Genomic DNA, 15,612 nt, shown 5'->3' with positions numbered 1-15,612 from the left:
TCTTCACTGACCCTGCGTGTTTTCATCATGAAAATAACTTCCCAAATACACTGCAGTTGCACAGAAGTTATTTTACTCTAAGTAACATTGTGTTAAGTTCCATGTACTTAAATGCTCAACAAGTGAACGGTTTTGCAGCACAGTGGGAAGATGTATTCCTTTTAGGAAGAACGCTAATAAAGAAATAATGACCTAAGTGACGTAAAACCAGTCTGTCGCCTGTGCAGAGGATATGGATGCTTAAGTGATTCAAAATAGTATCAAATTAGCAAGTATTTTGGGAAAAAATTGTTGCCGGCAAGAGTACAGTAAATGCAGTGTGGCAGTATGCATCCTAATTTATGAAAATATTAACAGCCTAGTAATGCCACTTCCAAAAAATTAGCGTGGAGTACTAAGTACAGAAGAAGATTAAGTCTTTTTTTTTTTTTTTCCTTTGGCGGTACGTGGGCCTCTTACCGCTGTGGCCTCTCCCGTTGCGGAGCACAGGCTCCGGACGCGCAGGCTCAGCGGCCATGGCTCACGGGCCCAGCCGCTCCGCGACATGTGGGAACTTCCCGGACCGGGGCACGAACCCGTGTCCCCTGCATCGGCAGGCAGACTCTCAACCACTGTGCCACCAGGGAAGCCCCCAGATTCAGTCTTTTGACCATTCCTTCAGCACATAGTCTCTAAGACCCTGATCTGGTTGGGGGTGGAGGTGGCATGTCGTGGTAAACAGCACCGACGCAGGCCGCGGGGAGCATTTCGGTGAGTGAGTGGCATAGACCCAGTTGTGATGGTGCTATGGAGAAGGATGGGGCACTTAGCACCTTAGTGGTCATGTCAAGGAGACCTGGAGCCAGTCTGGTTTATAAACTCTTCATGCGATGAGATGGTCGCTAGTCAAACATTAAAGACCTTTGTTGATGGGCCAGAGTACAAAGGTGATAATGGCATATGGTGAAGCTGAGATGCTCCTGGGCACCTTTGTCAGAAGAAAAGACCAAAGGGAGAAGACACCAGCCTATCAATGGAGGGTTATGTTTAGGTGATGGAACTTGGTACATTTTTTCCCTTTTAATTTTTTTGTATTTCTCAACTCTTGATGAAAATGTACTGCTTTCGTAGTAAAGATAATTATAAAGAGGCACACCCATAGAAAAGAAGTAACAGTATCTGTATCGTGTGTCCGTATAAATAATTTGTCTAGAGTTGCCCCTCAGAGCCCCTGCCTGCTGCCTCCATGTGGGGCCCCTGCCAGCCGGCTGTGCTCCCTCCGGCTTTGACCGCCTCCTCTGCTTTGCTCCCCTTTAGAGACCAGACCCTGTGACAATGAAGAAGCCTCAGACCCCTGAAGAGCTCGGGGTGCCCGTTGCCAGGAATGGCTCTGTGTCGGGCCTGAAGTCTCAGAACGGATACACTCCTCCCAAGCCACCCCTGGGGTCCCCTTCCCCCAAACTCTGCAAAACACCTACCCACGTGCCGACTGTTCTGGATGAGCCTGGAAAGAAAGTCAAGAAACCAGCCCCCCTGCGGCACTTCTCCCCACCGTTCAAAACCTCCCCGGGGCCCTCCGGCGCCGGCGAGCTGGGCGGCAGCAGGTGTGAGGGCCGCAGGCCCGGCTCCTGGGACGGCAGGGCCACCCTCTCTACCTCACCTCGGCCCCCGGCCGCCAGGACCGCCAACGGGCTCGGGCCCAAGGTGGGTGATGAGGGCCCAGCCGCCGAGAGGAGGGGCTCCAGCCCTGAGCACCCTGCTGGTGGTGGCCCCGCCAGGCCCCCCCCGGCACCCCAGAGTGGAGCCGCCCCTCTTGGCGATTCTCAGGGAACCCACTCTGCCGGCCCCGCCAAGGTGCTGCCGGCCCGAGAGGACGCGGAGCTGGTGAAGGCCAAGTGCCCCGACCTGAGCAGCGCCTCCCCCGAGCCCGCCAACACCATGTCTCCTCCGCCGGCCAAAAAACTGGCCCTTTCTGCCAGGAAGGTGGGTGTGTGGGAGGGTGTCGGTCGGGGTTGGGGAGCGGGTTTGATTGTAGTTTGGGGGGTGGGGCGGCAGCACAGGGGCATTTGGCCGCCCGAGGAGCTGAGACGTTGGGCGTCCCTAGGTGGCAGAGGGCTGTCCAGGCGCAGGCTGGTTGTGGCATCTCTGTCATTGGATGAGGCCAGTGGCCGATCGAGGGTCAGGGCCACACAGCTGTCCTCTGTCTCCATCTGTGGACAGATGTCCTAAGGGAGCCTCTGGGAACGGGCCCCGGCAGGGAGCTCTGAGCATGGGGGCGCGCGGGACACGGGCTGGCTGGCACCTCTGTGTGCACCTCGAAGCTCCGTGATGTTATTGTCGTACTGAGATTTTTGTTTAAACTTCCTTCGTTTTTTCCTTTTTGTTTCTAACCAAAAACACTTCTGATTCTTCTTCTACCATTCTCCCACCCCTCACACCCCCTTTTTTGTTCTTCTGTCCTCTCATCTTTCTTTCTGGGCTCTTTTATTTTTTATTTTATTTTTATTTTATTTTTACTTTTTCTCTTCACTCACGGCAACCTTTTTTAGAGCACCAAGTTTTTATTTATGTCAATAACTGCAGGCCAGCACCCTGCGGAGGGCAACCGGCAATGACCTCCGTCCACCTCCCCTCTCTCCATCCTCCGACCTCACCTCCCCCCGGAAACCCACTCACCCCGTCGTCGCCTCCACCTGGCCTGTCAGTACAATCCGGTAAGCAGGGCGGCCGCTCCTCCCCCGTGGGGACAGCACACAGGTCTGCCCGGTGTCTCCTCTGTCCTCCTGCTGAAGGGGCTTCAGTGGGGCAGAGGCGGCTTGGTCTCTCAGGCCCTGGCTTTTTTACTCTGTCTTCATATTCCGTCGTCTGCCACGGGCTCGTGGTGATGCGTGTGTTGTGAGCTGATCTGCCTATGGCCCCCCAGCCCCGTGACAGGCTTTTTTTAAGGGGGGGGGGGGGGGCGTTTGAACAGACCGTGCGTGAGCTCAGGGTCCTGTGCACTGGTTGTGTCTCCCAGCCGTGCTCCCTGGCTTATCTCGGGTGGGGTGGGGTCTGTCACCTTGGCCCTGAGGGCCTCCCGAGTGGACGCCGGCGCCCCCCGTGCGCTGCGGAGGCTGCTGCGGGAGGCGAGGTTCTTTGGGAGCTTTTCAGGCTCCTGCGGAGATGCCCCCCTGGAGGTCTGGGCTGTCGCCTCCTGGCCCGCTCCGTACAGGGGTGCTCGTGTTCCTTTGTGAGTCCAGGGCCAAAGGCCCAGAATTACCGATAAACGGCTTGTTTGAAGGCTGAGGGGCTATCAAGGCCTTTGGCAGCTGGGGAGGGAGGAAGGAGGGAAGGAAGATGGGGCGCGAGGCCGTGGGGTGGTTTGGGCGGGCTTGGCGTTGCTGCGGCTCCAACGTGCCCTCCCTGCCCTCCTCGTTCGGGGCCCCGCTGTTCCCTTTGTCCAGCCCCGCTCCCGCTCTCAGTCCTGGCACGGGAGTTTTGCACATGCTAGGTCCTTAAACGTCCAGGACATTTACTGGGTATCTTTTTCTTTGTTTCTTTGACGTATAACTTTTTCTTAATTCCAGAAAACGCAGAGTAGCGTGATGTAGTAGTGCAGTTTGTGTGTTGCCATCAGAGTTTGTTGTCTAGTTTAGATGATGTTGAGACAGTCCTGTTTAATTAGCAACCCTTGGAGATGGGTTTATTGTCACACACTCACAGATGAGAAAATTCTGGCCCAGAGTGGAAAGTTGACTTTTCCAAGGTCGCATAGCTGGCAGGAGGAGATCCAAGAGTCTCACTTGATTTGCTCTAGATCCTGCCCTTTACTTGTCTTGCTGTATCATCTGACTGGAAAGTCTGTTTCCCTGATTTTCCTGAACCCCAAGTTTCAGAGGAAAATCCTTGAAGGGTAATAGTGGAAGATGCGTAGGCTCATAGCCGCCTTTCTTATAAGACTCACCGCCTGTGCTCAGACACCTGATACTTGTGGAGGCTGGACATTTATTGCTTAGTGGAGGTTTCCTCCCAACACATTTGTACTGAGAATCTGAAACATTAGGGTTTGCAAAAGTACTTTGAACTGCCTGGTGACAAGAAACTAAGAGATATGTAACGATTTTTATTAACTTTGATCTTAAGATTTGAATTTGTTAGCATGTATTTTCTAACATTCACTGAAATGTACATATATCTGAGGTTTACAGGCGAAAGTCTTTTAAAATCCTGACCTGCGAGGGAAGGGGCCGAGGGAGGGCAGGCAGGGAGAGCTCAGCCTGTCCTCACTACCTGACTGTCCCTACAGGGCTGTGTCACCTGCTCCGAGACCATCCAGCCATCTGAAGCCCCCCCTTGGCCCCCACTCCCTGTCACTGTCCAGCAGCCCCCCGCCTCTCGGGACATCAGACCCACAGAGCCACTCGCCCGCCTCTGCGCCCCTGCCTCAGGTCAACGGGGGCTTCCGGGCCCCCTCACACCAGCTGCCAGAGGCCAGCGAGCCCCCCCAGGGTCTCTGTAAGAAGAGGAAGAAGACCCGCGTGGGAGAGACCCAGGGCCAGGGCTCAGAGGCCTGCACGGCTGTGGCGGCCCCTCCAGGGTCTCCCAGGAAGAGGAGGAAGAGGAAGAGGAAGCACACGGGGGACACGGATGCCTCCGCTCTGCAGGCGGGGCGCACGCCGGGGCCACCCTGGAGGCCCGTGCATAGGAAGGAGGGTCGGGCGGAGCCGCCGGCGGGCAGACCGGAGGAAGAGGGCGGACAGCAGCCGGGGAACGGCTGGCCCGTGGGATGCATGAGCGACGGCCACCGCGTGAGCCGCAGGAAGAGGAGGAGGCAGGGAGCTGAGGGCCTTGGCGGAGAAGACGGCCTCCGCCGGGACCACCCACCTCGGCGTGGGTGAGAGCAGGGAGCCCTGCGCCTCCGCTCACACACAGCCCACTCCCAGTGGGTGCTGTCTGGAAATACAGGCGCTGCCCGGCCCTCTGGGACCTGACTGTATCGTCAGGTGTCCCAGGCGGGTGGCGAGTGGAAACAGCGTTCCGGACCTGGCCAGCCCCATAGGTGCTGGGAGGTCCCGTGACCCGGGCCGGGCCGCGCTGGGGTCCTGTCGTCCACCTTGTGGGACTTGCCTCGGATTAAAAACGCACTTGTGGGCTTTTCTGGACTGTGGCCGTGGGCAGGTCCTGGTCAGGTTCGGGTGGAGTCTCCTGGGGCTCTTCTGGAGGGCTGAGGCACATGCACCAAAGTTCACGGGGTATCTGGGCCTCGGTTTGCTAGGAGCTGACTGTCAACTCTGACTTCCTAGGAGCTGCTCTTCCTCCGATGTCGTCCAGCCAGAGGCTATTGCAGCATCACCAAGGAAAAAGAGAAAGAAAAAAAGGAAGCAGGAGTCACAGCAGGAAGTAGAAGAGAATGAGCCTGAGGGCCAGAGGGGCTCTGTAGTCCCTGGGAGCAGGCCAGGGACAGCTGTGAATGGCCAGGCTCCCGGAGGCCCCACAGGTGTGCACTGGGCCGGGAGGGGACGCCAGGGGAGCAGGGGGTGGGAGCCAGCCTGCCCTGTGCGTCTAGAGGCAGGTGCGGTACATTGGGAGGGGGCCCGCTAGAAGACCGCTTACCTCTGCCCTCGTGCCAGCTGTCTGCCCACTCGGGCCTCCTGACCTGGCAGATCGTTCAGCCCAAACTACCCCGTAGGAAAAGATGGGGTACGTGTAAACTTTACACGTTCTGTGAGCACAGTGTTCCCATCTAAACCTTCCCACTGGAATTCCTCCTGGGCCGCCCAGCCTGGCGTTTTTCTTTGCCACTTGAACTTGCAGCATTGGGGTCAGAAGCTCACCTCCCTCTGCCTCTCTTTGTAGCCGGCCTTCCTGAAGATCGTGTGGCCTTTTGCAGTGGGGTTCTGTGTGCTGTGGCCGTGCCTGGGCTGAGGCCTCCACCAAGCGCCTCGTCCACGTTGTGTTTTCTTTTTCCTTAGTGGGCCAGCTCGTTTCACCAGGCTCTCCTGGTGGAATGTGTCTGTTAAATGAGGGGAGAGAAGGTCCTCAGCGCCTCAGGAAGGGGCCCCCAGGTGAAGGATCGTCTGGGGTCTGCTGTTTGTGCTTTGGGGGCACACTGGTTCCCGGGGATGGGTTTGTAGTTTATCAAACTCCGGAGAAACGAATTCATGAATAAACACGGAATTCCATTAATTACACGGCAAAAGCACTAACTGCTAGGCAGTGAGGAATGGCCACTTCAGGCAGCCCGTGTGTCATTGGAGAAAAGGCTGCAGAGACCGGCTGTCGTCAGATGGGGTCACTTTGTGAGCACGTCAGCCAAGCGGGAGGTGCTGCCGGGCCCCAGGGCTCTCCGCCCAGTGCAGAGCAGGAAGTGCGTGGCGGGCACACCCAGCACCCCGGGTGTTTGTTCATGATCCCAAAATTGGGGCAGACATTTGTGACCCTAAAGAGGCCAGAGCCCGGGTTGCGGGTGGCTCCACCTGACCACCGGGCCCGAGCTGTGCTGCGGAGCGGCTGGAGAGGGGGTGGGGGACAGGCCGGGGGCAGACGGTGGACGCTGTCCTGCTCAGAGCACTGAGCCTGAAGGGCACCAGGTCATCGCCAAATGGGCGGACCAGAGAGATGAGGTCAGGCTTGTGTTTAGGGAGGTGAGTCTGTCTGTTCTGACAGTTGTGGGTGGTTAGGGGGACTGGGCAGAGGCCAGGAGCAGCTAAGACGTCGTTTCTAGAGCCCTGATAAGGGGTGGTCAGTGCTGTCTGTGCAGATGTCCTTGCTGGCCAGGCTCTCTGCGGGCAGGGAGGTGGGAGCTGCCCTGCGAAGCTGCGGTGGTGGTGGTGGCGGCGGCACCTTGTCCCTCCAGTTGGCGCTGCTCCGGGTTTCTGCCCCTTCCCTGCAGGCGAGGAGCTTCCGTCGGGAGCTCCTATCCCTTCCTCCTTCAGACCGAGGGCTCACTGCTGCCTGTAGGTTTTTTGTTTTGTTTTCGGTGTTCAGGTTTTCATCTTTTGTAGAGTTGATTTGGACCAATAACCTCTTCTCTTGAGAAAGAATAATCGTTAACTCCCTTGTCACAGGCAGGCAGGCAGGCAGGCAGGAAGAGCTTGCTTTTACACATTCTCTAAAGAATTTGTCATTAGTAAGTTCTGCAATTCTGTTGTAAATAAAAGGTGTACGAGTGTTTCCTCGGTGGTTTATTTTTAATGTATGTAAATGTTATTCTGATTGCAGGGCTGGGACGGGCTCCTCTTGTATCCTGGGACAGAGAGAGAGAATCCGATGTGGTCCAGGAATTGCTCAAATATTCATCTGATAAAGCTTATGGGAGAAGAGGTACTGGTTTTGAGACTTGACTTCTGTCTTCTGCAGTTGGCTTATGAGGAGCTAGAGAGGCCTGAAAAAGGCCTCCTGTGTTGAGCCTTGTGCATAGGAATTGCTTGGCTCTGAAGATGGGAAGAGGAATGTACATGTCTATTGTCCCCTCTCTGACCCCATTGCCATTGTATGAAGATCAAGAGCCCTGCAGGCGGGTTTTGTCTGCGGTGGGGATCCAGAGCAGCTTCCTGCTGGGCTCTGGGAGCCGGGGAGGGGGCAGAGCGTGGGCGTTTGGGCAGGGCGGGGCAGGCCAGCCAGGGAGAGCGTTAGCATTCCAGAGTCGGGGCAGGCAACAGACCCAAAAACTCATCCAGCACTCATGCTGTAAGTTTTTATTTAGAACATTATTTTTCTAATTCGGACTCGGAGAAAGAACGCAAGATCTTTGTTTCTCAAATGAGGGCATGGGCTTAAAAAGAACTAAATATTCGGGGTTAACAGTGTTTGCTTTTAAGTGACGGGATCACTGACTGGCCTACACACCGGAGACCACTCTGTTCCTCCCCTTTTCCTTCTCTGTGTATCCATTTTCACCAAAAGGTGGCACTCAAAACTTTTTGAATAATTAGGAGTAGACCAGCCTAGTTTGTAAACTTCACCCTTGAAGTAAATCCACAGGGCAGCCAGGTACCCACACAGGTCGCAATGCCAGTGTCTGTCTTGCAGTTTTGACGTGGGACGGCGAGGTGTCAGCTGTCAGTCAGGACGCCATTCAGGACAGCAGGCTGGCCCGCATGGCCACAGTCATTGACGACTGGGACGAAGAGTTCGACCGAGGGAAGGTGTGATGCGTGGTGGCGCCTGGCGGGGGCGGAGCGCCGCGGAGTAGCTCAGCTCGGGGGGTGCTGGGGAGGACTTGGATTTTCAGGGCTGTTTGAAGGGGCAGCAGCACTGCAGAGTGGCCGAGGGCGAGACTGGAGCCGCGCTGCCCCGGTTCAGGAAGCCTGTGTCCTCCAGTCACTCCTGCTCCTCCGTCAGTGAAGTGGGGGTCGTGAGGACACCTTCCGTGGGTCACTGGAGTGTCAATCTGTTAGTTTAGGTCGCACGTTGAGACTCGTGCTAGCACGTAGTAAGCACTTGGAAAGGAGCCCCCGGGACCCGAGGGAGCCCTTTTTGGGAATTGTGACACTGTGATTCTTGACATAGGAAAAGAAATTGAAAAAATTCAAGAGAGAGAAGAAAAGAAACTTCAACGCCTTCCAGAAACTTCAGAGTAGACGGAACTTTTGGTCTGTGACTCATCCAGCTAAGGCTTCCAGTCTCAGCTATCGCCGCTGAATTTGGAGCTGTCAGGATGGGTCAGTTTGTGCGTGTGCGTGTGTGCAGTCGTGCATGGGCTGTGGTGTGTACGGTGTGGAGTGTGGTGTGCACACACCGGTCACTCGCAGATTGAGGACCAGGCTGTTTCCAGGCTCCATCTCGTGTCAGTGGCGTTGCCTGTGTTGGACGTGCTCTCCCGGGGTGGTGGTGGGACTCCTAGGGTCTCGTTTCTCTCCCTCAAGAATGATGTTCTTTGCCTTACAGCCTCCAGAGACACGGTCCCTTCCCGGGGACCGTCTATCTGGACTGAAGAGCCACTTGCCGAGGACTTGCTGGCTCTGTCGGCTCCAAGCCTGCCATGGGGGACGGCCCGCAGAGGCCCCGGGCTTCTGTGGATCAGGACCTCTGGTGACACAACACGCACTGTGACAGACATGGGGACTCTTAGAGCAGGGGGCAGCACAGGAACTGGGACCTGAGATGGGGCTGAGCGCCCTGTGATGCTGTCCTGGGGCTGCGGGGGACGGCAGGGAGGACGGCGGCTGCGCCTTCCCAGCGTGACCTTGAGCTCCAGAGATGACGGCGTGCAGCCAGCTGCCCTTCTCGACGGGCTCTCCGTCCCCCACTCCTGGCGGCTGGCACTGCTAGCTCATCCTGCGCCTCCCGCTTCCTCAGGTGGGGGCTCTGTATGCCTTACCTGTTCAGCCTCAGAGAGTCGGCGGCGCCCCGGGCCGGCCCCACGCCGCTGCCTCTCCCTTTTATGGAATTGTGGGGCGGGCAGCCCTGCCAGTGCATCTCTCTCTTGCAAGAAACTCTAGACCCTCTCTGGAGAGCACGTGGCTGTAGTGGGGCAGGTTGGGGGCCGAAAAGATGTGCCGACACATCTGCTTCTCAGGCTGCTACTTGTTCCGAGGTGGCTTTGCTGGACCCTCCCTTGCAGCTGCAGTAACCCCGGGGGTCCTTACTGAGGTAGGTGGTGGTCTTGGGGTAGATTCTCTGTTTATTTTACTACTTGATATAAAACATTTATTTTTGACCAGGCCTGTGGCTTCCATCGGCAATATGTTTCCTCTCCCTAATATGCAAATACTGGCTTTGTTTGCTCAATTTTGTGAGTGCTTTTTGAATTTAGATGATTGTATTACTCGAGAAGATCACGATCACTCTTTTACCTTGCTCAAGCTGTGCCTGCGAACTTATAATTTAATAAATACGGAAAATCCTCAGTGAGGTGTTACTGTCCAGAAAAAGGACGCATGTCCCAGTGGTAGAAGGTATGGAAGTAAATCGGAAGATTATCCCTCAGCGCGTGTCCATGCTTCCTCTCCTCTTGGTACCGCTTTGACTGGGAGTGGACCAGTGCCTGGTCCTGTCCTTCGAGTGGTCTCCTTGGCCTGAGGCCCGATGCACTTGTCTGGCCCCCACTTTGTTCCTCATGGAGCCTTGCCCTTTGCTCTGCTGCTCGTTCTGGGGCCTGGGGGATCCTGGTGGTATCGAAAAAGCGTTACATTTTTTATACGGGGAGCTATGTTAATTTTTTCATGTGGGTCGGTCTCTATGTTTTTTTCTTCCTGTTTTTGTATTTCTCTTTAAAAAGTTGGGGAGAATAATACCAGTGGCCTGCGCTGGGGCTTCTCTGGTCCCAGCAGATGGGAACCGGGCTCTGCCTGGACTGGCCCGGGAGCCTTTTTGTCGTTTTCAGAGGACTGATTCCTGCATGTCTCAAAGCTGAGGTCAAAGCTGAGGGGCCCACCCCAGTGCCCTGTGGCTCTGTCATTTGTCATCTCAGGAGGGAAGGCAGGTGCCTCCGTGGGCAGGGTTTTTTTCTCTCTTGAGATGTTGACATCCATTCCTGCGTGAACTATTTCCCCGACCATATTTTTAACATGTTCTGTAGCTGAAAAAAGAAAAATTCAGTTGTCTGCTAGCACAGAATTGATCTCCTTTCTCTCTCTCCCTCTTCTCCGAGCAAGTCTCTTCCTTTCTCCACTATATAATTATAAAGGCTTTTCCTGAGGAGAACGTACCCGTTTTCTCCTGGGCAGGGATGAGCACTGGCCTGACCCTGCAGCATTTAAGTATCACTGTTAAGTAGACAAGTCCTCCCGTCCCACGGAGAATCATCGGCCAAACTGGGAGGGGAAGGATAGGCCCAGAAAACGAGTCCAGAGCCTAGGTGTCCGTGTATAAAGCTTCTATAGTGGCAGTCTTAGACTTTGTTGACTTAGAACATGGGTCTAATTTAACTCACCCTTCCCAGTGGTCCTGGGTCCTGTCACTCCCGGACCCTAGGCTGGGGCCCTGCTCACACCTTGGCCCCGTGTGCGCGTCGAGTCCACGGCACATGACCTGCACCTCCGCTCCAGGGGCTGAGGGGCCCCAGATGTTGTCAGGGTTCTCGGTGCAATAAAACGAGGAGTTTTTGTGAGTCCTGCCTGTGTCTTTGTTTTTTTTCCCCTATGACTTTTAAAAGGTTCACCCCACCCCAGTCTGCTGTCCCAGTTTGCGTGTGAGGTTGGCCTCAGGCACTTTCTGGTCGCCTGTCCGTGAGCGGGAGTCAGGTGCCTTTAGCAGTCTGTGCAGCAAAGCTTAGAACAGGTCTTTGTTAAGAATAAAGGGGGAATAAAGAGGTTTATTTGAATGTCTTAATACATTATTTGAATTTAAGAAGGGAGAAGTCCTTTGAAGTGACTCCTTGAGCTTGGAGGGTGATTTTCAATGAGCACCAGATTGAAACTTGGAGACAGTATCGTTCCACTGAGGTTTGTTTGAAAATATTTTGAACCAAATGGTTGGATTCTGCAGGGAAAGACGAGGGAGAAATCATAGGTTTTGCTAAACTGAGTTTTCCTCACAGTTGGCAGGGACGACCCAGGCCTCCGGTTTGGGGACCCCCTCCTGAGCCTGGCTTGTGCACAGCGGTGGGTAGGGCACGGCGATGTGGTCGGTGCCTGTTCGGTCTCCCCTGACCCGAGTGGGCACGCCCAGCTGCTGCTCCGGCCACATACCAGAGGCCGTGGTGAGGAAAACTCGTCTCCTGTGTGGACTGGAATTCAGTGTTGGTACAGAGTGTAATTTGGACCCACGTGGACATTGCAGCTCTTGTCAGGCTTGACGGGAACAGGAGGGGCAGGGTCTGGCTGATACCGCACGTCCTGGAAGTGGGGTAAGGCCAGGAGGGGGCACAGGTGTCCGCAGAGCGCTCCATGATCCGCAGGTTGCAGGTGGCAGGAGCAGTGCCTGTGAGTGGGTGACAGGAACTAGTGTCGTCCCAGGCAAAGGCAGGTTTCCGTTGAGTGGGTTCTGGTGCCCGAGCTCCGCGGCTCCTTACCCCTTCCTTCCCTTCAGTGACACCCCACAGTGCCCCACCCAAACATGCTCCTCAGGCACGGGGACTCTCTATTCCAGTCACTGCGGGGGGTGGGGGGGTGGTTGGCCAGACAGCTCAAAATGAGGACAGCAGAGTAAGAACAGGTGAGGTGAGACATCTGCTGGACCCAAACCAGAGGGGGTGCTCGGCAGGTGGGAGAGAGTTTGGGGTGACTGATGTAGTTCATGGGCCTGTCTCACCAGCGGAACTTGTGTCCAGAGGTTCTGCATCACCGGCTGGGAGGCAGCTGGAGTTGATCCACTACAAATCTGGGCACAGGGGTCATACAAGCAAGACCGTAGCTTTTGTGTGTCGTTACTGATTCCCATCAGTAGCAACATGGTTCTGGCTGCATAGAAGATGAATAAGGCCAAGTTTCCCACTGGCAGCCCGTGGTCTCAAGCACAGAGCTGCCGGCTCCAGTGGGAACCAGGAGGAGGGCGTGCCAGCTCTGCCTGGTGTGGCCTCGGGGAGGAGGGGAGGCTGTGAATGGGGGGTTGACAGGTGAGTAGGCTCCAGCTGGTGGGGCTTGCTTGAACGACCCTGGCAGGTGGCAAGGCAAAAGCACAGGAGCTTCTCCATTGATAATTTCGGTAGGAACCTTTCATGCCAGCCTTTCTTTGTGTGTCTTTGTGTGTCTTTCGGATTACAGTGAGTGCCTGCGGTGTCATCAGCAAGGGTCTACGAGGTCTGATTCGCTCTTTACACACCCAAGGCTGATGGCAGTGTGCATGCAGGCCAGGGGCGGGGGTGGAGAAGACAGGTGAAGATGACCAGTCCAACAGGCTGGCCAAGAAGTGCTCATGTCTGCAACTATGACATGGTAGGAACAGAAGAGGTGGGGCCACTTCGGTATTCAGAGGTGGAATCAAGAGCAAAGGTAACATAAGGTGGAAGGTTCAGGGCTGGGGGATGACCTCTGGCTTGGGAAGTCAGTTGAGTGGTAGGGCACATCATACCAGAGAGGCAGGTGGGTGACAGATTCCAAGGCTGTGATGCAGCCAAGCCTGCGTTATCAGAACAGAATGGGGAGAACCACAGGTGTGAGAAGGAGGTGACCAGGGAGCATGGAGTCTCCCGATTAAGAAAGTGCAGGAAACCTGGGAAACCAGGTGACCATCCATTAGAAGCTCGGCCGACCTCGGGAGTCAGGAGCGAGCAGTGAAAGGCTGGCTGGTACGATGGAGTGAGGAAGGCCAGGGTTCGAATCCTGCCCAGTCTTGGTAGCGTGGACAGCCTCCATGTCCACCTAGATGGGACCTAGGTGAAGCTAGGTTCTGGTAATCCCAGGCAGCTTGAGGATGTGTCATGTGACACCTGGTGGGAGCTCAGCGGTGTGGTTCTCTCTCTGCCTTCCGGGCCTCATGGCTGGTCACCTGCACTGGCTCCTCCCTTTAGCCCAGGCTCGTGCCTGGAGGAGCCCCTGCTGCACAGACTCTGCTTAGCCCAGCTGCATCCTGCTCCTTCCTTCCCCGCTCCTGCATCAGGACCGGCTGGTACCGTCAGGGAGGACCATCCAGCTGCCCAAAGCTAGTTGCCATGTTTCATTAGGCTCTGTCTCAGGGGGCCCCTCTCTCCCATCCCATTAGTGGCTGTTGCACGTTTGTGCCCTCCCACCACCTGTGTGGCAAGTCCTCAGCAAGTGGCTCTTCAGTCCAGATTACTCTTGGCAAATGATTTTCATCCCACTGCAGGAGTTCCCTCCCACTGCAAAATAGACAGTGAAACACGAGGAAACCAAAACCATAAGCAACTTCTCTCCCTCTCCACGTGGTCTATTCTCTCTCTAACCTAGCGGTTCCAACACTCACGGAGCCCAGAATCACCTGGGAGAGTTATTAATACTAATTTAATTTAATACAAATGTGAAGGAAATGAGGCTTGGGCAAACCCTTCCCAAGTGATTCTACCGGGCGGCCGGCGTTGAGAACTGCTGTGCTAGTCCTGGGTTTGAGAGAGGGTCAGAATCACCAGGGGGTTGTTAAAACACAGGTTGCTGGGCCCCATCCCCCGACATTCTGATTCAGCAGGTCTGGGGTGAGGTCTGAGAATTTGCATTTCTAACACGTTCCTAGGGGATGCTGAACCCACTGCTGGGTGGGGACCACACTCACAGCTCTGATCTAATGGTTCTTACATGGGATGGTCTGTAGGAGCCCCTGTGGGGTCCTCAATGTGCTCTCCAGACTGACCTCTTCCACCCCTTGGGGACCTCACCTCAGTGATTTTCCCGTCTGCCTCCTGTGTCTCGCTCTTCCCCCTTCCTTCTCTCGTGAACATGTTCAAGTGTCAGCCACCCTAAAAAAGGCCCATTTTTTCCGTGTCCCCTCCCAGCCACCCTCTCCCTCACCTAAGCTTCGATTTGCCCTCTGCTCCCTTCTCCACGGTCCTCAGTCTGCCTTCTGCCCGCATCACTCCGCTCAGTGACCCAGTTCCCAAAACTGATGAGCCTTTGCCACAACTTCTTTTCAGGATTGGACACTATTCACCCCCATCTCCCTGAAGAGCTCTTCTTTTTCTGTCCCTTCAGTGTTAATCTGTTGGATCTGGTGAGCCCTGGATACCTAGATGTAGCCAGAATCAATCCACTCCAATCAATATTCCCCACTGTGTACTCAATATAGCCCGAGGAACATCTTTTCCTGGATATCCTACTGGCAAATTTGTGGCCCAGACAGAGTTCATTGTTTTGTCTGCCCTCCTCTTACCTGTGTCCTGCTCCACCTGTGTCCCTCCCATGGCTGGGGGCCCACCATCCACCCTGATGCCAAAGCCAGAAACGTGCCCGCCACGCTCGGCACCTCCTTCACGTTACTCCCACACATCAGTGACAGAATTCTGATCTTTCTACCTGGCTGCCGGAAAGTCCTCTCTTTCCCGTCCCCACTGCCTGGCTCTCAGCTTGAGTCGCCACCACTTTTCTGTTGGACTCAAATTGTCTTCTAACCAGTGCTCCAACCTCCAGTGGACCTGCTTCCTGGTCTGCCTTCCTGGCCCCCAGGATAGTCCTTCAAGACAAGAAGCCCAGGCTTCCCTGGTGGCGCAGTGGTTGAGAGTCCGCCTGCCGATGCAGGGGACACGGGTTCGTGCCCCGGTCCAGGAAGATCCCACATGCCGCGGAGCGGCTGGGCCCGTGAGCCATGGCCGCTGAGCCTGCGTGTCCGGAGCCTGTGCTCCGCAACGGGAGAGGCCACAACAGTGAGAGGCCTGCGTACTGCAAAAAAAAAAAAAGCCCTAATCAAATCATTCCCATTCTCAGGTTTCCCAGCACCTGTCACAGCTGTGTTGTTGAAAGGATGTGTCAGCCTTCATCATCCCGCGCTGACTGTTGGGACTATTAAAATGCACCTTGATGTGGTTTTTTGCTCTTACAGTCATAGAAATGATCCGTGGTTCATGTACTTTATTCTCCCTTCTTACGTGTACTGATCTGCTGTTTTCTGCCTTACATGGCCTCGGTTAGGCACTTCCCCTTGGCAGAGACCGGTGGGTGTTGCCTTCTGTCAGTCCCGAATTCCAGGCCCCCAGGAAGTCTTGGTTGAAGGGGTAAGCCCGACAGGAGTGTGGTTGGTGACCGTGCCCTTGGACTCCTCGGAGAACGCGGCCAGCCCACCTCCGTTGATGTCCTTGGCCCAGAAGCCTCCTTGCGCCGTCCTCCC

At 55.5% G+C, this 15,612-nt stretch overlaps 1 protein-coding gene across 2 annotated transcripts in view; it reads left to right on the top strand.

Annotated features, from left to right (window-relative positions):
- Window positions 1-11,011, top strand: part of USP36 (ubiquitin specific peptidase 36) — a 34,453-nt gene extending 23,442 nt beyond the window's left edge. Inside the window, exons 14-22 of one of the 2 annotated variants that reach the window (XM_024761036.1) lie at window positions 1,297-1,683; window positions 1,834-1,962; window positions 2,563-2,693; window positions 4,265-4,852; window positions 5,262-5,455; window positions 7,180-7,281; window positions 7,990-8,105; window positions 8,470-8,621; window positions 8,848-11,011. In XM_024761036.1, coding sequence (XP_024616804.1) covers window positions 1,297-1,683; window positions 1,834-1,962; window positions 2,563-2,693; window positions 4,265-4,852; window positions 5,262-5,455; window positions 7,180-7,281; window positions 7,990-8,105; window positions 8,470-8,601 — 1,779 coding nt within the window. In that variant the 3' untranslated portion in view covers window positions 8,602-8,621; window positions 8,848-11,011. Of the gene's footprint in view, window positions 1-1,296; window positions 1,963-2,562; window positions 2,694-4,264; window positions 4,853-5,261; window positions 5,456-7,179; window positions 7,282-7,989; window positions 8,106-8,469; window positions 8,622-8,847 lie in introns of both variants that reach the window. The other variant, XM_024761035.1, reaches the window with a different exon arrangement.
- The last annotated feature ends 4,601 nt before the right edge of the window (window positions 11,012-15,612 follow it).

This window comes from Neophocaena asiaeorientalis, unplaced genomic scaffold, assembly GCF_003031525.2.
Source record: "Neophocaena asiaeorientalis asiaeorientalis breed wild unplaced genomic scaffold, Neophocaena_asiaeorientalis_V1.1 scaffold30, whole genome shotgun sequence".
NCBI lineage: Eukaryota > Metazoa > Chordata > Mammalia > Artiodactyla > Phocoenidae > Neophocaena > Neophocaena asiaeorientalis.
This window is presented reverse-complemented; position numbering and strand designations above follow the sequence as displayed.